This window comes from Pocillopora verrucosa, chromosome 13 (genome assembly GCF_036669915.1).
Source record: "Pocillopora verrucosa isolate sample1 chromosome 13, ASM3666991v2, whole genome shotgun sequence".
Classification (NCBI taxonomy): domain Eukaryota; kingdom Metazoa; phylum Cnidaria; class Anthozoa; order Scleractinia; family Pocilloporidae; genus Pocillopora; species Pocillopora verrucosa.
In genome coordinates this window covers 441,827-464,649 of record NC_089324.1, presented here as the reverse complement: position 1 = coordinate 464,649, position 22,823 = coordinate 441,827, and the positions used below count along the sequence as shown (strand labels likewise).

General features: G+C 38.5%; 1 protein-coding gene across 2 annotated transcripts; it reads right to left on the bottom strand.

The window, feature by feature from the left end:
* On the bottom strand, positions 1 to 22,816 carry LOC131789448 (signal-induced proliferation-associated 1-like protein 1). Of its 2 annotated transcripts, none has more exons than XM_059106557.2 (23): positions 22,630 to 22,816; positions 19,896 to 21,001; positions 19,008 to 19,159; positions 18,257 to 18,409; positions 17,252 to 17,287; positions 17,065 to 17,140; positions 16,536 to 16,634; positions 16,172 to 16,275; positions 15,830 to 15,987; positions 15,137 to 15,243; positions 14,868 to 15,005; positions 14,255 to 14,346; positions 13,904 to 13,990; positions 13,711 to 13,769; positions 13,211 to 13,325; positions 12,676 to 12,813; positions 11,990 to 12,105; positions 11,253 to 11,513; positions 8,787 to 10,807; positions 5,414 to 5,502; positions 4,036 to 4,061; positions 3,172 to 3,250; positions 1 to 2,753 (listed from the first exon to the last, which is right to left on the bottom strand). In XM_059106557.2, the coding sequence occupies exons 1-23, from the start codon at positions 22,758 to 22,760 to the stop codon at positions 2,604 to 2,606; spliced, it is 5,493 nt and encodes a 1,830-aa protein (XP_058962540.2). In that variant the 5' UTR covers positions 22,761 to 22,816; the 3' UTR covers positions 1 to 2,603. The 2 variants fall into 2 exon arrangements, with proteins under 2 accessions (XP_058962540.2, XP_058962541.2); XM_059106558.2 differs by lacking the exon at positions 22,630 to 22,816 and adding an exon at positions 21,495 to 22,599.
* Between the last annotated feature and the right edge of the window lie 7 nt (positions 22,817 to 22,823).

Below are 22,823 nucleotides of genomic sequence, written 5' to 3'. Positions count from 1 at the left end.
TATTTTCTTACGTCTCTTTATTTTTTTACCAGAAACTGTGTACAAGACGGCCTTATGCATAGAAATTTTACAAAATGAGCCCCTCTTTGGCGGCTGCAAATCTGCGTATCTTCCTTAGAGATTGTCAAGCTTTATTTTCATTCATCTATCATGCATGATTATTGAAGCCTAATGCTTCCTTAATTCAATTCAATTCAATTCATCATCACGACCACAAAACTCTCAAGGATTATTAAAAAGATTTTGGTATCCGACAGATTCTCCCGCTCGGTTTTTCAGCAAATGAAAGCAAGAGAGAAAGATGTCTTGATACAAAGTTACCTTAAATTGGCAGCGCGGATGAAAGATAAAGTTACACATATTGTTTAAGCACAACAGACATTGACTCTGAAGCTAAGATAAAAAGAGTTTTCCCGGGAAAACAAGCGCTAGACCAAACTTAAAATCTCCTTTCCAGCTGTGATCGTTTCGTTGTAAGTTAGTTGGGAGATTTTGCTGTTATGTTGTTCTACTCTCGTTATCTGTTAACTAAATAGAAGAGAGGAAAATACCTTTAAGAGCCAATGAAAAATCAAAATGAAAACCCACCCAAACGGCTTAAAGCGCGGGAAAATGCCGATGACCAACTCGTGACTGGTTTCAGTTTTTGCAAGTTTTCTGACGCAATCACAGAGCGAAGTAAAGCAAAACCAATCCAACCTCAGATAATTTTCGACATTGAATTAAAAATTGCTCTACGAACTTACACGTGAATCATTCTTACGATTTTATGGGATGAAAGCCACAAATACCTTCAGTATAACTGGACGAGCTATCCACAAACTACTGACGAACAATTGAAACAATGAAAATTGTAAGACCCCGTATTCCAAAATGTAACGATTCATAACTTTTGTTACAAAATAAGCTGAAAATCGCATAAGTGAAAAGGAAAATGGAAGTATAAAATATTTGAAATCCAAAGTTATAAATAGGATACTTGTTGTATTTAACAAACGATATATAAATGGTAAAAATAAAGACCAAATGTATATATATTATAATGCTGTATCGGTTAAGGTAACAAGTATAGAAGTCATTTTGGGAAAAATCGATCAAGTTCAAAGGCCCGAGAAAAACTATGAAATTATCCGGACAGTGACGCCATCAGCTAACGATAAAAGTATTATTTGATCAATGAATGGCTTTTCCACCGAATAAATCTGTTAATGGCTAAATGTTTCTATCCCTCCAGATCATTTTCGAATTACTTCCCGACAAAAATTTAAAAATGCACGCGACCTAAACTTATGTTCAATTTACTTTACTAACGTATTAAATTCCCCTAACAAGTCCAAAAGGAAACCATCTTTCCTGAAAATATTTATACTTTCCTAGGATACCGTGCTCGAAAACCTTAAAGAAGTGTCGATAAAAATTCCCCCAAGGCTTCATCACAAGTAATCGATGGTGTACTGTAAGGAGAAAAGAAGTTTTCAACTCAAGTGTAAACGAAATAATAAACAAACAGTTGCTCCAAACATTTCAGCAAGGCAAAAGAACCTTCATTCCTTACTTACATGTGCTGAGGTTTATTTCCCTCGTAGACTTCGAAACTTAAAACCTGCCACAACCGCTGTCAATTCAAGACGTGATTTGATAGTCAGGATAAATGTAAACCTGCTAAGGACCGCTTTTGGTTAAAGTGACTATCAAAAGATTTCTCGTTATCAGACAAAGAACTCAATCACAACATCACCATAACTAGCGAACAAAAAAAAAAAAGGACTGACTAATCACATTTCATGAGCCAGACTGGCAAACAACTCTTAAGTTCACGATGTCCAAACGTTCACTTTCACCAACAATAATCCTGTCTTGGAATACTCTCACCCAGGTTTTACGTACCCACGTCAAACCATTCAGTATAACTATAATTATTTAACATAGCGACAAAAGAAAAAATGGTGCAATTCAACCAGAGGTCAAAAAAGGTATCTGTAGTATAAATCATACATAGGATTATATTAACCAACAGAAAAAGACTATCGTGAAGGATAAAGATCCATAAATAAAGAGCGAAGAAAGCATTGCTATTAAGGACCAGTCATTTTTTATCGCCTTGAACGGAAGGTCGAAGGATTTTTTTCTTTCTTTCTTTTTTTTTTTTTTTTTTTTTTCTTTTAGGCGGGGAAGGGGGGAAGGGGGGAGGAGGAGGGGAGTATAAAGGGAGGACTACAAAACCATAGCCATATATGGTAAATTTTATGACTAAACCAAAATCCGCGACTCATTCTCTTCCAGCAAGGCAATAAAGAATGACAGGTCCCTATGATGATGCAGACGGCGGTCGTTTAAAATTGGACACCTGAGTCGAAAACCAACCAATGAAAATATTTGACAATTTGTTACATATACTACTTGCCTTAATATATCAAACGCTATGAAAATACAACATCTTTCAAGCTATTTTACCAGTTCAATCTTAGATATGTAAAGAATAGCACCTTTCTCTTAATAAACGTTACTTGTTCAATAATACTTTAAAAGGCTTAACTCTATGAACGATGTAAGAAACGTTTTAAAATAGAAACTTATCCAACGAACAATTCATGGTGTCTGTATCACGTGTTACTTGGTTCAACTGACGTGAAAAACCACTCGGAAAATTTCCGAAGTTGGTGCGAGGCGGTCCGGAGATCATCTTGAAGTCTTTTGTTTTCTCTCTGAAGTCTTCTTAATTCAACATCCATTCGGTGTCTCTCTTCTCCTTCCTGTGAAAAAGGACACGAATACTTGTAAATAAGACTCACACGAACGAACATGTTATTGTCAGCTGTTCTGGTTTACCTCTGGACTCCTTTTCACAAGGAGGGGGGGGGGCATATTTTCTCCTGAAGGAGAGAAGGGGGCCATCCTCCACCAGAAAATTTAAAGATGTAGAGGCACGGAAATGTTATTATTAACATTATCCATGGGATAATTTCTGTCGAAAAGTTTGTGACAGGTTTCTTATGAGGTTGTAGATTTTTTAATCTTTTCTTATTTTTTTTTTATTATTTGTCTCTAAATCTTCATTCGTACCTTGTGTTAACACAAAATAATATGCCGTCCTCCAAAAAAAAGAAGGGGGGGGAGGATGGGGGCTAAAGCAAAAATTAATGATAGTCTTTGCAAAGGAGAATACTGTACCTTCATCAAGGCGTTTGACACGATTGCAAGTTTCATCTCAAGTTCTGCTTCCTTTCCTATACTCTCTCTCGTCAGCAGACTGAAATTTATATCAAAAAAGCAAAAGCAATTAGACAAAAAATTCCTTCCCTAAGTTTAATATTATGACAGCCAAAGTCCGTGATGGACTATGTTAAAGAAGTAATATTTTAAAAATGTTGGAGGAGAAAACTATTGCAAAAATTTTTGATCGAACTTTGCACAAAAGAACCAGTTCATGTCGAGTTAAAAGCAGTGCCAGACAGAGCAAAGATCCTATACAGAAAATAACTTTTTGACCGAACTAAGCATTAACAATTAGCTAGGCCACGCTTTACTGACTTAAGGATAAAAACAGTTTATTTAAATCCTCACGGGAAAGAGGACCCTGCATGAAAGAGTGTGCCTTCGTAACTCAGTTGAAAGTAGCGCCCAACTAGTACCTGGGAGGCCTGGATTCGAATCCCGTCAAAGTCTGAATTTTTAATTTATCTTCTGGCTTCTTTCTAACAATTGTTTCAATAGGCCATTTAACAGTTGTGTACTTAGTTGCCAAGCCTTTGATTTGGAGTGAGGCTGAAGGTGACCTTGTTGTGATAGAGACCAGACTCTAGTTGGCATGATAACAAAGTCCTTTGCATTTGAAAAGCAGCAAGGTTTGTATCAAAAGAAGGTCAACCTTAGCCTCACTCTTGTTAAAAGGCTTGGCAACCAAGCACACAACTGTAAAATGGATTATTTCTACTCACGTGCGAGGATCATTGCTTTACCTGAGTAAAACTAAAATAATCAAAATAACATAAAAAATACTATAGATGTACAAATAAGTGCACACACAACACTCACCTTTCACCAGAATTGCCTTTGGCACTCTGTAAGAAGAATAAACAAAAAAGTCTTCAAAGTTGTCGTGACTTGAATTGCAATAACTCTTTCACATTGTTTAATTGTCAGCAAGCAACAACATCAGAAAACAAGCATCCGAGCGTGACCAAAATATCAACTAAGAGACGGCTAGAGTTTTTCTACTGGTTTGTCAAAAAAATAATTCAAGTTAGGTCAAGTAATATAAGTATGTGTGGCTGTCCGAGATCACATACAGTTTACTTAGCGAAATCCATGTCGCTACACAACTGAAGAATGATAAAAATCCAATTAAAATAATTCCACAATTTACACTCTTGTACTCTAATTAACGAGTTTGATGAGGCTTACAAAGCTTTTATCTCGAAGACAAAAATTCATCATGTGAACTTAAAGTAAAAAAAATTATTGGGCAGAACTGTTGGTTTCTCAAACGTAACGCATTGTAACACAAAGCTGTTACCTTATGTTCTTTTAGAAGTTAAATATTCCTGAGTCAAAATTCCCTTTCGTTTTCACTGGGAGGCGTTGTCTAAGGTTTCAACAATTGTTTTCTACCCCATCAACAATCTTTTGATCTAAAGGTATGACTAAACGTTCAAACTCGTAAAATCTTGAATATTTCGGTTCTTTCTTATAAAACAGAATTAACTACAGCTTGATTAAGTAGAAGATTCTTGGTGATAGTTGACAATCAAGTTAGAAAGTTGGCAGATGCACTCAGCGAACCAAAATATTAACGAGAAGGAACTTGTACATTTAACTAGCTGTATATTTAGCTACACACCTCAGACACGCCTGAAGCGATAAAATAAGGAAGAGAATGATATGTGATGCCATTTCAACGAAAAGACAAAATAATAGACACAATAGATTGTGTTGTTTTTGTCGAAAAGGTTCGTTCAGATTTCTCGCATTCTGCCTGAATTACTCAACTCGATCTAAACGTCCGATTAACTTGTGCTAAAATCTTTTCCACCCAAATGAGCCAGCATTCTTTGACTTATCTGTCTTCTGCAAACCTGATTAAACCATCACTTCACACGAAAAGGACACAACTTTGAGTAACTTTATCAAAACAGTGAAGCAATGCACACAAATAACAACACATCAATTTGTTTCACTTGTTTGAAACTGGACAAAAATAATGTAACGGTCATTGTTTATAAGAGGGAAATTTCCGAGTAGATCTTTCTCAAATCTATCGCTCTACAATTGTGAGTGACAACGCTCGCAATTAAAGCAGTTTAATATGGAATATTTAGTGCCGCTCTTCTTCCATCGACTGAATCAGTTTACACGTTAAGGAAACACTCCAAGACTGGCATTTTTACAAACGGAAATAAAATGTTTCACTAACCGGTGCGGCGAATATTCTTTCATCGAAGCTGTGTCTCCTGGGCACAACAGGGATGTAAAACTTGTGAGGTCCATGTGAACGACCACGGCCTGAAAATCAACGAGAAAAACAACGTCGACAAAGTTACAATCTGCAACGTTTAATCGTTAATTAAGGTAGCTCACTTGCATTGGCCGACGACGGCCGTACGTTCGTTCGCCAGAGGATTCGGACAGGTTTGGCATGCAGAGGGTTGGAGACAGGCATGGAGAGGAGGACTATGAACTGAAAACGACATACAACAATTCACGAGGCGCCATTGTTATACATCTCAGAACGCGGCGCTCGTCACAATGAAGGTTGGAAGCTTGTTTATTACGCTACAGTGCGTCTATTCAGATAAACCATGGGCGGTCGCAGGTCCATTAAATGATTGCACCTGACGTTTCTAGAGAAGGGGTGGATTATATAAATTGATGAACCCTCGTGAGAAGCTCTCTTATCTTCTCACTAATTGAGATAGTCAGAAAAACATTTATAAGAAACACGTTCTCTCGGCAGGAAGTTTCGCAAGCACTTGAAGTGTTCGAGAAAGAACTGACCTCGGCTGCGTTTTCAGGCAAAAAGGTGCACTACAACAAAAATAGGCGCACAAAACAGTCTTCACATTCCAACAACTGATTAATGCTTTTTAAAGTTAATTCCAAAGATGAGTTTGTATTTTCGCATTTCCTACTAAAAATCCACATGAATCATTACACCTTCTGCCGTCTATTCTGTTGCAAAATTATTATTTTCTGTGGATTTTTTTGAGACTTCACCTTACTTGTCACGAAAGACATTCTTTGCAAGAATGAAATGAATAGTTTACCGTGCATCGCGATATTTTTAGATGTGTGATTGTAAGGAACCGAAAATTTTCGTTCTTCACAGGAAGTTTTTCACAGAACACGTTAAAATTTATGCTCTTCACTCTTCACAATATTGACAAGAATAAGTTGGAGAAAGAAAACATCGTAAATGTTGGACTGCTACTGTTTCAATGGCACAAATTTGTCAAAATAAATAGAAATATTGAAAAATTCAGAAAAAACGATATATCAAGATTTTGTAGTAGCTCTTCCTTTGAATTCTTACAATCCACGAGAAACACATCTGTATCGGCCATCTAAAACTGAAACAGCTTCCGGTGCAAAGTTCTTCGTTAGCACTGCACACACCATTTCCGGTGAAAAGTGACAAGCCAAGAAAAGGTCACGAGAGTTGATGTCCTCCATCACTGTGTACATTTAGTGAGTTTGTTTAACGATAAACAGAAGGCATCCGAGATATGTCAGTGATAAGTAATGAAAACTTCTGACTTCCTTACACAGCCCAAACATCACACAACGCTGGCGAAGGTACCTGACAAATCGCACTGTAAGTGGGAGGCAATGATAAATATATTAAGCTGCATAAATGTCTTCGCAGACGAATCTGACTTCACCAAATCTAGCGAATTCGGTGTTTTGGGACTGAGCTTAAAACTGACTTGCGTTAATTATCGTGATTAAGATTCAAACAGCGAAAATAAGTCACCAACTGATCAAACAGAGCAGACAAACCTCTCCGTGCGGGGCAAAACACAAACATGACGCAAAGAAAATATAAATAAGCGAATGTAAGTGGGTAAGATATCTACGACAAAAATAAACTCTAAAACAATATAACTGAGGCAAGTTAAGAGGCCAAAACAATGCCGATGGCAACACAAAGTCCGCGCCCAAAATAATGTCGTATGAAACAAATCGACCGGGAGATTTACGTAGGTGACTAAGTCAGTATAGTACATTATGCAGGAAGCGTTTATCACAGCAGGAAATTGGACATAATGGTAAAAATTACAGCGAAGGTACATTAATTTTATTCAGTGAAAAAGATTACACGCACATGCCATTACGTCCTTCATCGGATGAATCTTGATTTCCACACATGTCAATATAAGTCCATTAGAGAAAAGTCAGCAACTTCACCCCACGCCAAAGTTATCCAACCGACTAAACGTTTTCTCAGATTTACATTAGCACTTGTTTGAAATCGAACTTGAAAATGAAAACGTTCTACCGCCAGAACAAAACAAAATAATGATTGGAGCGAAACTAGTGTTTCCGTTTCCTCACTATTAGCTCATTCTAGAATTCCTTTCCAAAATGGTGTAAATGCTCGAGGGCAACTTATCTTCTGACGATAAATGGCTCAAGAAATAGTTTCGTACTGTAAATCTCGAACAGTGAGGTGATGAAAGCGTAAAATCCGCATGATTGGTTCCTCAGATATCGAACGGAAATATCTACGACCTAAAGTTACATCTCAGACACTAAGTTGAAGGATCAGCGGAATTCCATGACGAGATTAGTTTCTTTCAACTAAAAAATGCAATTAACGATGCACAAAGCTCGTAAATTCTGCACAAATTCGAGTCAAGATGTCATGTAAACTATTCGCTTACTTCTTTGTCCATAGTTTAATTAATCAAATACGGCCGACAAAACATAGGCCAACTAACAGCTCTCCCCCTGAAGAACAAAATCAATTCAATATTCTCGAGAACCTGCCTACATTAATAAGGATTAGAAGTGAATCCCTTGTTCACAGACTGGCCTTCGTTCAGGCTTGGAGCTTTGATTATTTCATGCGACTACATCTAGCTCGTGAACTTGACCCACTTAAAAACTTGTAACATTCATCCAAAAGTAATCGCAAAAAGACATCTATGGTTCCTTACCCAAACTTTTCGGATATTGTAGATGCAGACATGATTTTGGAACTCCAAAAATAGTACTTAAATCCCATTTTCTCCTTCCCGCAGTTCGATCTGATCTACCCGCATTCATGACACTGTTAACGAAATCGAATGCGGTTTCTCGCGGCTTCTCACGGCATCCAACTTGTCGTGTAAGCCGTCACGCCAACTCCAACATAAGTTATATTGACAAGTTATTTTTGGCGATTACACAATACAAACAACTAGCCTATATTCCGGTAATTTTAAACTCTTCAGACCATGACGAAAAGGAACAAGGACGAGATGTAAAACAAAGAGGGTGGCCGCCTTAAAAAGTCTAAATTCATGAAACTTATTTCCATTTCGATCTTGTCAAATCCTCCAGAGTAATTTTTATCTAGCTTTGTACCCGCAAGTGTCATGAGTAACTAAACGCAAAAAATCTAATCTTAAATTATTATAGAAGTATATCTCAAAAAAAAAGAAAAAAGAGTTGGAAAGAAAAGAGGAAATTTGAATTACACCGTACATTATCCCTTCCTAATCCTGTCTCCTCTCCTTTCTGAACGTTTTCCTATTTTTACAACCCCCTCCCACCCCAATTCCTGTCCCTCCCTGCCCGACACTTACCAGGTGCCTTTATTCTGTTAAGTGACTTGTCTTTATCCTTCCTGTCTCTTTCCTTCTCCTCCCTGGCAGCCGACGACTGATGATGGAGCAGATCAGACGCGCGAGTTAGTGAGTGCAACACATCTTCAGCTATGACAAGGGAAGATCCTTTGTCGTATTTGACAGCTTTCGCGGCGTGTAACAGCCGCGAGGTCTGATCCACAATAGAATCATTGGGTTCCTCGCTTGCGCTCATTTTAATCTTGGTAATACGCGCTCCTTTGAGATGTGATGAGTGCGAATGAGAATGCGAGCGATGACTCCGCATTTCGCGAGAGTCACTCGCGTGTGGCATCGCTCCTGATTCCAACTCGCGCGGGAGACTCTTCGACTTTTTGTTGCTATCGGGCGTGAAAAGAAGCTTTTCCACAACGGATGGACTGGTATCGACGGAATCTCCACTTCGCGAAAATCGATTATTACGTCCTTCATCAGATGAATCTGAATTTCCACCATTGGCAGCAGCCATCTGTTTGGACGCATGCCTCTGTCGCCGGCTTGATCTCTGACGGGGTACTGTTTGACTTTTTTCCGGTGTCTGACCGCTCGAACTCGCAGAACTTGTCAAGCGGATTTTTCGTTCAGAGCGTACCACTGGTTTGCCTGCTCGGTAATTATCTGGAGTACGAACTGTCTTAACATTTGGTGATTCAGGAGCAGATTTCTTCCGCCTTAAATAATGATCACCTTTCCCCACTCCTTCCACACCGTCCCTCTCTAAAGAAGTCTTTGCACTGTCATCCTGCGAGGTCTGCCGCGCCTTGTGCGATTTTTCGCCATTTAACCTTTTCGCCCCATCAGCCGGTGTACTTCTACTTTTAGCATGGTAAATTTTGATTCCCTCTACGTTGTGGCTTTCGAGTGATTGCCTGTGATTTTCTAAGCGTTCTATAAGCAGGTTTCTTGCGGCTATCCGCGCTTCGTACTCAGACTTCCTTCCGGCTTCTTTCTTAACTTCAATCGATGTTGGTGATGCTTCGACCACAGTGGTTGTCCTGCTTTTAATCATACTATGTGGCAGATCTCCTTCGCTCTTTCTCTGCTTCACTCTGTCCTGCTCTCTGTTGGCTTCTTTTGACAGTCGTTTCAGAATATTTATGGGAGTTTCGTCATCATCACTGTATCGATTCAGTGAATCCCCTGACTGCACACGGCGGGTCAGGTGAATGTCCTGCATAGAATCGGAAGGGCTCCTGTCTCCGTTCTTCACTCGCATGCTGCTGTTCCGCTCCAGGCTCCCAGTTCCGTTCGAGATCATGTCAGGTGTTTTAAAACCAAACGCGCGTTCGATCTGATCGACAGTGTCAGACATAGAGGCTTCACTGATGTCTTCGTAGCTTTGTTTCTGTTTGTAAGTGTTGACAGTAGTAATAACTGCTCCAAGACTTGTTTCTTTAAAAGGCAAAGCAGCAGCTTGCATCACCTCACCATTAGCAACATCTGGTTCTCGTGCTTTGTCATTTGGCATTGACGCTACTGACGGTTCAATGTTCACACGAATAGTACCATAACTGTCCGCTAGCGGTCTCCCATCCTGTACACTTCCCTCTATCCTAAAAGGAGTGTTTCCATCCCCTTGACCATTCACAACCACTCTGCGATGTCTCTGTGAAGTACTTCCAAATATGGGGGTCTCTGGAGTACGCGGAGACGCTGGCGGAGACGAGGGTCCGCTGGCGATGGCATATAAGGTGCCTGAAGCTGTATGGGCCTTTAACGTCACACCAACAGGCTTGGCTGGCCGTGGGTCTGAATCTACCGCTAAATGCCCGCTCCATTTTGGCGTTACTTGTGCTTCAGAGGACGCCTGGTGTCTAGGATCTGTTGGAGTAATGCTTGTCACAGTGTATGAAGCCCCGTAGGTAGCAGCTTGTTGTCGTGATGTTTCGTGAAGCGTTGACGTGCTGCCGCTAACAGACGAGGCTGAGCTCGCACTGGGCGACAACGGTGGGTCAGGAGGACGGGGGACTGAGTACATAGCTCTGAAAGACGCGAAATAAAGTTCGTGTCAGGGCGTCTTCAACAGAACGCCTCGAGCCATGAATAAAATTGAACTAAACTGATTTCTATGAATACATTGAAAGCGGCTAAAGATGCATTGCAAAGTTGGCTTTCCCATGTACACAATTGACCGTGCACTGAAAGCAATATCTCTGAAATTCACGATACAAGGCACTTTACGATTTGACGAAGGTCTTCTCCACCAGCAACAAAATGGAATACGAGATATGATATCAGAAAACGCAAACAGCGCACTAAAGACTGTGTATAAATACATGTAAAAACAAGTCGGTTGACACCTATAAATCTATAATACGTCGACCATCCAATGTGGTGCACAGAACTATCATATGTCATATCATGAATTTTTGTTAAAAAAAATAAACCTCAAAACACATCATAAAAGTATCACTATTTCATTCTTACCTGCCATCCATGGAAGCCGCATTATTCGAGCGCATGATCCATGGACTCTCCTTCCCTTTCACTTCGTTCTTGGACGTCAAACCTTTTGGCGGCTGTTTTCTACTATTGTCAGGGGCTGATATGGATGAAGACGAGGCTGCCGAGTGATCACGTGACTCGCCTTCCTCTGCCACTGATGACGCACTGCCGAATGACGACATGGTTGTGACCGAGGCACGATTGGAGGAGCTCCAGTAGGAACCAGTGGTCGGCTGGATACCCCTGGGGTGAGAAAAAAAACTAGAGTGAGTCACTGCATACTCCTTGGGTAAGAAAAAAAAGGAAGCAAGTTACTCTACAGGCCCATGGTAACATGAACATAGGGCGAGTCCCAATGTACTCCCGGTGTAAAAAAAAAAAAAAAAAGGAAAGTTAGTGGATACCCCTGGGCTAATAAAACAACAAGAGGTGAGTCATTACATAGCCTTGGGGTAAGAAACAAAATGGGTGTACATGTGTCACTGCATACCCCTGAGGTGGTAAATAAACATAGATCGAGTCACTGCATGCCGAAAGGGCAATACAAACAAGTAGTTAACCCCTAGGGTAATAAGCAACATCAGGTGAGTAACTAGATACTCCTTGGTACAATATCAACACGCGGTGAGCCATAAATAACCCAGTAGACAGCAGGAAGCTGGGGGGGACATAAAAGAACATTTCAGTTTGAAAACAAGAAGACAACTAGAAATACGCACTTTCTTGGCTTTCCACTCTGGAATGGTGGCACTATCACAGCCGTCACTGAACCTGGCTTACGCAAGATGTCAATCATCTGATCATGACTCAGTGTGGCTACTATCATCCCGTTGATCTACATAAATAGTAATTATAAGTAACCAGATGATTTCTAGTACAATTTGGTGTAAATGAGCAGTTGTAAATTTTTCAAAGACAACAATAATTTAATAAGTTTATAGTTTACATGAAAAACGCATCACAGAAAGTCGAGACAGACGAAATTCAAGCAGCGCGCGCGCTATTTGTAACTTACACTTGTGTTACAACTTTGCACTCGTTACAGTTTTGCGCTCGTTTTACGTGAAAGATGCACTCGTTTTCAGCCAATCAGATGCGCGAGACAGAGAATGTAGCAGTTCATTGGAAAAATGTCCACTCAATTGTATGAAATACATAACTATGTTGCTGTAAGAGTACATGTACATTAAATTGAGCATCGACCAAACACCATCTTCACCCGTGAAAACTACATTTACATGCTTTTATAATCAAACATCTGAAAAGCAAAAAATTCAAATTCTCGCAACATGAGGATGTACATGCTGTAAATGCTCTCCTTTTCAAGGAAATAATTAAAAAAAACTTCCACACAAATTGTTATGTGCACAAAACATTGTATATCCTCAATCACAAACTCACAAACCTCCACAAGCCTGCATCCTTGTCTTAGCCCTGCCTGCCAAGCAAATCCAGAAGGCTCGACATCCGCAATGAGGCCTTCAAACCGTACATGGAATCCTAACTGTCCCATACCATTTCGCCGCAAAGTCATTGTTTGAGTCTGAAAACAATACAAAACCAATCTGCTATTCTGGATTTGTTAAAGAAAGTTCTGTTCACTGACGCACTTGAGAACTCTTCAGCTTGGTGTTGAACAACTGAACTGTTAATCAAGTGAGGCTGTGGTTCAAATTCTATCTGGTATCGTTTTCGACCAACACTAATCTTGCGAAAGTTAATTTGTATGTAGATGTATCTACCCTGGTTCAACTGAAATCTTTTTCATTTTCAACCCAAAGCCCTGTAAAACCACCACAGAACACAACGGGAAATAACACATAAAACAATCATCCGAGCAGAAAAATTACACTCAATTAAACTTCTGTAGCTTATCAATAATCAAGGAAGGCTCTAACATCCCATTTTTGACATTTGAGTGCACAAACATGCTGTTTTACCTGACAACCAATAGAAATTTCTTCCAGTCGCCTGACAATCTCTGGGATGTCATCTGAATCACGTGTTGGAATATTCAACACCAGACAATAACCACTGCCATAAAACACTTTGATGCTGTTCAAAAAAGATGTGATGATCACATATAAGAAAATACCATGAAAAGCAAAAAGAAATTGGAAAAGTATATCAACCCTTTACATCCAAAGATCAGTACATATATTCTCTAAACTGTCCTCTATAAATTTCCTAAGGTGCTGACAAGGAGAATCTGTTTTATGATCAAGAGTGCCTTTATTTGGTGATCATTTCCTTTATTTGTCTGACCTATATTTAGTTAAGGGCTGATATTGAATGGATAAATTAGATGCTAGTCACGCTTATGGGTTATGGGCTTAAAGATGACATCTCAAATAAAGACTTCAACCTGTACGTTTACACAAGGACAGCAAAATTCACTTCAAGTGTAAAGAAAAACAAGAGGCTTTGTCTCCAAAAATACCTTTGTGATAAGGATGTCCATCCTATGACAGACTTGGCTGGAATGCTAAATAGCACTTCCTGAAAGGAGATAAATAGGGAAATAATTAAATAAATGAATCAAATTACACAAGATAATTGAAACATTTAAACTGAGTAATTGCAGAGTAAGGTAAAGTCAAACCAGAGCACACAAGGGGCTCTTGATCACTTACTTTGCTTGAGGAGTGAATGAGCACCAGACTATCTGCAGAGATTCCCATCTTACACTCAATCATAGAGGCATTCCTGTAATCTTCAACCTGCAATTCACACACACATGCATGTCCTTAACCCTATACACCCTAAAATCAGAATATCTATTCGCCATACTGTTCTCTATAAATTTCCTTAGGTATTGACGAGGAGAATTTGTTTAACAATCAAGAGCTTCTTCAGTTGGTCATCATTCCTCCACTGAGTCTAAATATGCTGATAACCACTTCTCTATGCTCCTCTCATGTCTTCTACAGGTACCCATCCAATACAACCACAACATTATTAACCAACATATTTTACACATGTACCTGCACATTCCAAACCAATGCACCTCTGGAGACTTTTTCTGGAGAAATTGGAGGACGAACTTTCTCCTTCTTCTTGGTTGATCTCAAGATTCCTATAAAAGAAAAAAGTCTCTTCTAGTCTCTGTTAACCCCTTAACTCCCAAAATCTCATTGTTAATTCTCCCCTCTAGCTGATACACATTTCCTTTTAAATTAGTTACAAGAATTTGGTTTTAGATCAAGATAACAACTTCTACCTGATTAGTTTGAGTATTCTCATAATCTGTTTGCCAGATAATTTATGGATAGAGAAGTTACATGTTGATCACCTCTGGATGTTTAAGGGTTAATCATCGCTAAAATCTGTGCTCTCAGATGAGTAACTCAGTTCCTGAAGGCCCTTGACCCAAACATTTGACTGTCCATCTCTAAACTTTCACAAAAACAATGCACTGTTTATTTCAACCATTTGTTTTATAATTCCACTCCTTGGTTATACAATCAAACATTTTAAAACAATTACACTTCACCTGTAGCAACTTTCTACTAATCAATATTGAGTATCATGTTAAATATGTTGTCAATGAACATGTCCAACTGCTTTTTAAAGGTCATGATGGAGGCCCTCTCATACCTTTTCCTTTAGCCCCAGTCTCTAGTGTGGTGTTGGTGACAAAATTTGTGGCAAGATCTTTCAGGTATTCATGTCTGGTTCTTCTGGCCATAGCACTGAACTTCTCTGACTTGTGGGCAGCATTTTCTGCATTTATGACTGCCATTTAAAAAAAAAGTGAACTGAGACTTTCCTTTCACACATTTTTTTCCCACAAATTTTTTCCTTCTACGGTTTTGTCATAAGGAATATTTTAAACTATCAGTGCAATAGACTAGAATGTTCTCTACCTTTGGTCAAGAGGAAGTCAGCAAAGGCTTGTGTCTTTCCAAACTTTGCACCTGCAGGAATATTAGGTCCAAATGGAGGGACATCTTTTGAACGACTTACAGCAACCCTAGGTACAGAAAGGAACAGAGACAGTCACAAACCAAAGTACAGTGCAATGTTGGTCAATATCTTAGTCATGTTACTGTGTGTGGATTTTTTTTACTGTAACCCACTAATTTACCCCAAGAAATATATTGATATCTCAAGCCCCAAGAAAGTCAAAGTATTGGGAGGAGGATGAGCAAGATTTTCCACAGGCTGTGTACCATACTAGCATTTTATCTGCATTTGGAAGCATGCTGGGTTGTTTTACCCTGTCACTCCCATGATCTGAAAGTGAATTCTCCGAACTGATGATCCTACATTTCTTTGTTGGCTGTTTGTGAGAACGCGAAGTCCTATTAAGACATATCCCCAATATAATAATTGTCTTACTTCTCATTACCAGTCTACTTGATAGTGTATTGAAATTGTTGGGAAATTTCTCAAATGATTACTCTTGTGGAGTAAAAGGGTTGCTATAATCATAAATTATCACTTTTTAAAGGAAAAAGAGGTGGCTGTGTAGAAATCATCTTAGCTACATTCTATTATATTAAAACAACACTGGGTACAACGGTTTTATATATCACGAAAAATATCAACAAAAATACCTGTAGTATGTGTTATCTGAGCAAGGGTTGAAAACTCTGACCACAATAAAAACATGTTGAAAGTGAGATCTGATGTTCTTTGGTGTAAATGGAAGAGCACCAGGTTCTTGGAACACAATTGTCACAATGTCATTTCCAATGTGTCTCTTCCTCAGAAGCTGCAAAAGAAGAAAAGAAATAATTAAGTATTTAGAGAAAAAATGTTTGTCCCCATTACCAAGATCCACATACTGTAAAATACATGATTGACTATGTATAATATTGACTATGTATAATATAATAATAGTTGTGTTACTACGTTATTCATTGACTAACCTTAATCTACAAATGGAGCTGCATTACCTGTTGTCTGTTGTTGGGTGTCCAAGGCAAAAGCGTTGATACATGAAACATAATTTCACGTCCATGAAACTGTGTGTACACTGAATATTCCCCAGTGGAGTCATCTGCCCAGCAAAAATAGAAAAAAAATGAACCCTTTACACCCTAACATCAGTATGCACATTCTCCACTCTGTTTTCAATACATTTTCCGAGGAGCTGACAAAGAGAAGTTATTGAACAATCAAGAGCTCCTTTAGTAAGTGATCATCTCCTTTATTCTTCTGATTTTAATGGGTGATATTGTATGGAGAAATTGGATCCTTCCCACTCTTATAGGTTTAAAGGTTTAAAAAAGGAACTTCTTCCCTCATTGAACAACTTACTTCTGTTATCTAGCTGGGCTCTATAACGTTCAAATCCTTTCAAGGTAACTCTTTCACCAATCAAGTCAAGAAACTCTTCGAAAGCTGGGCCTGATGTTTCTACAGAATCAAAACAACAAAAATTTGATTACTGGTAACCCACAGATACAAAATGATTAACGCCAACTTTATTTCATGCTGTGACCATTTTGGTCTCCATGGAGAGTAGAAAAACAAAATCAATATATGTACTTTGGGGCTCAAGTCACCAATTTAGCGACCTTTGTTTGGTAGTTTTGTAATAGCAAGCTTTCATGAACTCATTTTGTGTTATTGCTACATGTAGTCTAGAGTAAAAATTGTTATTATTTTTATTTCCACAAAATATCACTAACACTGCATCACTTTTTCTTTAAACACACCTTGCCTCTTTATCCTTAGTTTTCCAAGTTTCATTGAGATATTGCACAAACCTTTAAACACAATTACCAGCCTTCTTTCCTGCGAATAAAATTTCAGAAGTTTCCACTGAATTTAGACTATTACTCACGGTTGTTATACATCTCCTCTTCTGTACCCTGGCCATTCTTTGCATATAACACACCAACTTTGTATTGATTGGTCATCTGAAAAAACAAAAAAACAAAATGTTACACAAAAAAGTCAGACAATTACTGAATAAGACCAATCCTTGAATTGCACACAGAAGGTGGTTAAATTTTACAGATGTATCTCACCCCTTGTTCATCAAGTTTCGCAAGCTGTTCTGGAACCTGAAAAAGTGCAAAGAAATAGCACAATATCATTTACTCATTCCTTTGCCACTTGCAAACTAGAAGGCCACTAACACTTTATGTCATCCAACCAGTCAGCTGAGCAAGTTGGATGAAAACAAAAAACTCCACTAATGACTAGGGAGGTGTGAAAAGTTAAATAACCACCACCACATTTGTTCAAGTAAACACAGTATAACTGATTATAGAGACATCAGTTTGTGTGAGCCAACAGCCTCCAAAAACAGCATCTGACCAGTGAAACTTCTTTATGACTCAGATGCAAATATTTAGTAAATAAACCCTTTAGGCAGCTGGTACTTTGGCTAATAATATCCACCCCTGAGATATTGTCTGCAAAATGAACATTTGACAAACAAGCAAAGCTTCAATGGTAAACGTAAAATTTTGAGGGAAATCTCTTAGCCAAGGACATTATCAGCCAACATACCAGCTAGCCAGAAGGAGAAAGAAGAAATTTTTTTGTGATTTCCCATGCTGCCTTTGAGAGCAGCTTTATAATGCCACTACCACTGGACTCTACAAAAATGTAAATAATGAAGACGAAATGGCTTTGTTTCTTTGCAAAGGAATAATTAGAGGAAAAAATATCAATGTAAACAGCAGCTGTTGCATGATAACTATATATTTGTATCATGTGACGGTTATAATACAAGAGGATTTTAAAAACCAACATGTACATCAAGACAACCATAACAAGAACTGTAGCCAATAAGAATATTAATCCCTTTTTTCATCATTGTTTTAACAAGGGAGTAGCCGAGAAGGGCCCAGAGTGCAATTGATCCCATTCAGAATGAAAAGTAGTATTGTACTGTGTATGATATACTACTAATTACTGGTTTGCTCCCAGATCCCAATGAGATTATAGCTGTAATATTCCTGATGACAGATTCATGCAAAAACTCTGTTAGACACAGTCTCATATCTTCCAGTAGAGCTCTGTACCTTTATACCAGGTTGCGCCATCCTAAGAGCAGTTAACTGAAACTCTGGAATCACATGTTCAAGGATATCTTTAGCTGGGAGGGCACGTGCTGAACCATGTCTTGAAGTTGATGGAATGGCTTCCTCTAAAATACTTCCTCTCAGTGTTGTCAACTACAAATTTGTTCAAATGAAGAATTAATAACTAATTATTAATTATTAATTCTACTCTTGAAATACTGTATTAAAATTCTTTATTGTTTTAGACAAGTTTTACTGAGAGAAGCCTGGATAAACCCTTATATAAAACTGAAATTAATACTTTAACTTCCAAAAGTGATAACATGTAATTTCTCCCTACAATATTTCTACATCATCTAGCAAACAGTTAATGAGAATAGTCAAACATATCAGGCAGAGGTTGTTACCTTGATCTAACACCAAATTCTTGTGACTAATTTACAAGGGAATGTGAAGCAGCCAGAGGGGAGAATTACCAATCAGATCTCGGGAGTTAAAAGGTTAAAAGAGCCTATTGTTACCCTACATGTCAAGTGCTTAGAATGCATTTTAAGATCATCAAACTTGCAAAGCATTCAAGCAGTAGTGGAAGCATTTTCTTTGTTTCAGGGAATGATAATGAACACAAAACATATAAAGCTTGCATAAAAAATAGTGTGAAAGATTTCAACACAGACCTCAAACAGTGTAGATTTCTTATGACATTAAATTTCACTTTTTTTGAAGAAAAACGAAACTTTTAGAAACTTACTTCACTAGATCGAGCAATTATGCGATATTGATAAGTGTTGCCTTCTGCCTCCCCTGTGTTTAGTAGAGAAGTGCTTTCATCAAGCTTTTCTCGTTTCAAGGACAACGCAACAGGGCCAAATCTCTCATCCATACCAAGATAATTCAGATGTTCTACAAAAAGAAAAAGAATGTCAGAGGATATAATTTCTAGCCCTAACATCATTACTGATCACCCTAATATTAATACAGATGATGTCTATACTTTTCTCTATTCATTTCCTTTGGTTCAGAAAACGAGAACATGCATTCACAGCTTCTTACATGTAGGTTGGTGATCATTGACCTAATTTTCATGACCTAAATGATTGATTACAGCTATTCACTCTTTATAATTAAGATGGTTAAAAATGATGGAGTGAAGACTTCATTTCAAAAAGAGAAACACTCCTTTCTTAACAATTAATTAATAATAACTAAGTTTATGGGATATACTTTGTCTGACAGAGGACTTTACACACCATTAAGCACAAAGCAGATCAGAAACAGTAAAGGAATGATCTGATTTGGCTTTAATTAGATTAGACACATGGTTTTATCAACACTTTAAATAATTACACCCCAACATCAGTATGCATATTCTTAATACTGTTCTGTATACATTTCCTGAGGTGCTGACAAGGAGAATTTGTCTAACAATCAAGAGGTTCCTGGTTGGTGATTATATCCTTTATTCCTATGACCTTTATATATGTTTAAAGGGTGATAATGTAAGGAGAATTTAGAAGCCAGTCATTCTTTGGGGTTAAAGGGTTAATGGAGTTAAACAAAACCAGTTTTAATGGCAAAAGTTTTTTAGATAAGATGTGTTACCCAAACCTGATATTGACGAAAGCCATGCTTAACATACCTTGACCGAGGAAAAAGTTCTTGTAATAATAGGATCCATGATCCACATGCTCAAATACTCCTCCATCTTCATTGTAGTATCCCTCCCCAAGATATAAAAAACCACTCTCGGGTGTTGAGTTGTCAAGAATTGTCACACCTGTTCCACTGCTTAAATTTCCAACCTGTGCCGAGTCGTAAGCAGTTAACAGAATATCAAGGGTTGACCTTCTCCTCAATGTGTCCAATTTTGGTTCCTTGGGATGCATTGGATCATGAAGATTTTGAAATGCCACATTATCTGGAGTTAGACTAATCTGAGGGTCTTGGTCTTCCTCACCACCAAGTTCATTGCGAAAATAGGGACAGTTCAGAACAAGCCCATTACTTTTGTCATCTCCCATGTCAGGAAGATTGTCCTCATTTGTGCCTGCACTCGAGTCTGAGCCACGTCTTTGCATTCTGTCAGCAAGTGTTGCTGCAGTAACCTGAGTTGATGCTGCTGAAGCACCAGAGCGTGTGTTCTTCCTTTTAAGTCCATCACCTTGAGCAGAAAATGTGTGTGCCAGCTCATCAAAATCAACTGTTATACTGCGACAGTCATAGTGTGCAAAATATTTTCTAGATGGTTCATCTCCAACCTCTTCCTCTCCTCCCTTCGCATCCCCTGAACCTTTAAAAACTCTCCCAAAATAACTGTTGTTTCTCAAAGAGTTTCTACGACGTAAGAGAGGAGTTCTTCTTTCAACCAAGGGACTTGAGTTGGCAGAGCTTGTACCAGTCTTTCCTCTGAGCCCATCAACAAGGTAATTCTGGTTTTCATTGTCATAAAACCAGGACTTTTGAACCGATTTCTGTCCATCTTGAATGTTTTTCTCAAATTTTCTTATTATGGCAAAGAAACTCTCTCCTGTGGGAGAATGGGCTTCTGCAGCATGCCCATCGATGTAGTTATTTCTCACTGAAACATTTATTTCACTTGTGTCGCTGTTACTTCGGACATGCATTGGTTGTGGTTTCACTTTTGATGGGCTATCACCTCCATAAATGGACCCTGTGCTTCTGCGGATTTCGTCATCTCTGTTATAAATGTAATGGTGTTGGTAAGCTTCTGAATCGTCTTTTGCCCTGAAATTAGAGATAAAATAGGAAAATAAGCATGCAGAAAAGGCTCCAACTACACGCCAAGAATTAATACCAACAGTCTATCTAGTTCCAAAAAAATATATCCTTGTCAAAGTTTACTTAATTGAACTCATCTTGATGGGTTAATCACGGCTAATTCCCCTCCTTTAAATTACTTCGTTGCAAATAATTTTTCTGGCATCACGAAATTCTAGTAAATTAATTGACACTTGAAGAGAACATACCAGACCAACAAATGAACAAGACAATAGTTAATTCTTATCGTTTAAATGTATATTTAAACAAAAAAGATCGAGGAACATGAGTCGAATACGATACACACATTGTTTTATGATAAAATAAATAAAACAACTAAAGCGAACTTTTGACAATGTCTGTTATGGTTTTGAAATACAATGCTCGAATGCTCTGCCCACAAGTAGAACATTTCGGAATTGTAAATATATATACAAAGCAATACAAGGAACCAAATCACCTTGTCTTTTTCATCACAAAAACAGAGTTCTCGACTTTCCTAAAATCCAAACAAATCGACGTGTTTCTTTCGCTGTTGGAGACAATCGCTCGGTCATTCCCTCGCAGTTAATATCGCGAAGAGTTTCGTTTCCGGTGCGTGTCTGTCGGCAGACCTTCGTTTCAAACGGGTGCTTGCTTGCCGCTCTTAGAAGTAGACAAAGCACATTTATGGTGTTCTTTCTCTACGAAGCAGTCTTATTTATCCGCAGAAATCTCTCAAATTCGTGTAACCCATTTTAGCCCTGTAATAAACACGCTCTCACGAATAATCCTCGTGGTGTTCCTTCGTGTTCTGTCATTGCTCCGAAATTATTCCACATATGACATAATTCCCTCATTTCATTTTGTATCTATGATAACCAGAGGTGAATGAAATAAACTCGAACAGTCCCTGTAGATACCAGTAGAAATAAGAGACGATGCAATTGGCTCTTCAGCTGACCAAATTTGCCACTGTCGTGTACAGATGTTGGAGCAAGAGGCTTCTGAAGCTATATCAGAGCAATCAGTCACTGTTCGTTTATAGCAGCTCACTCAGAACATGTAATTAGGAGATTCTGGAATACCCGCAAGAAACGTAAACTCTTTGACAGTTGCAGCAAAACGCTCATGAATTGAAGCCCTGTGGTATTTACCAGGTTCAACCGCTGTTTGAAATATGTTAGCTGAAATTCAATTAAGTCCACGTAGCTAAATCGTGGTATCTGTCGCTCTGATCAGCGTTACTCGGAGCTAAACATTCTAATGATGCGGTCGACCAGTTAAATTCCGAGCGAATCTAATCACACGGACCGTCGCAAAAATCAATACTGATCATAAAGAACAGCTTACTAACAAAAGCGGCTACGCCGGAGCTGATAGGTCAGTTCTGGACTTCGATTACAGTTTATGAATTTTAAGTGCGGAACGAACGAATCTTCACCAATGTGTTGTTCTCAGGCACGTCCTTTCATCTGTCACAGATGAATGACGATGTAAAATGTGCTGTTAAGTCGAGTGGGGTTTCGCCTACCCGTTATACCCAAAATAAACGCCGAAGACTTACAAAAATAAAACAAAATACAGACATACTCATGGAATATACAAATTCTCACCTTTCATTTGATGATGAAAGAGTCACATTCTCTGCTTTCTTCAAGTACTCGGAAACGTTATTCGTCACCATTCGTGAATTTTCGTGCACTTGTCGGGTTGTCAAGATATGACCGACGATCTTTTGATGCATTGCGTTGTTACAAATCCAACGCGCGATGACAAGTTTAAGATACTGTGGACATGAACACCCGAA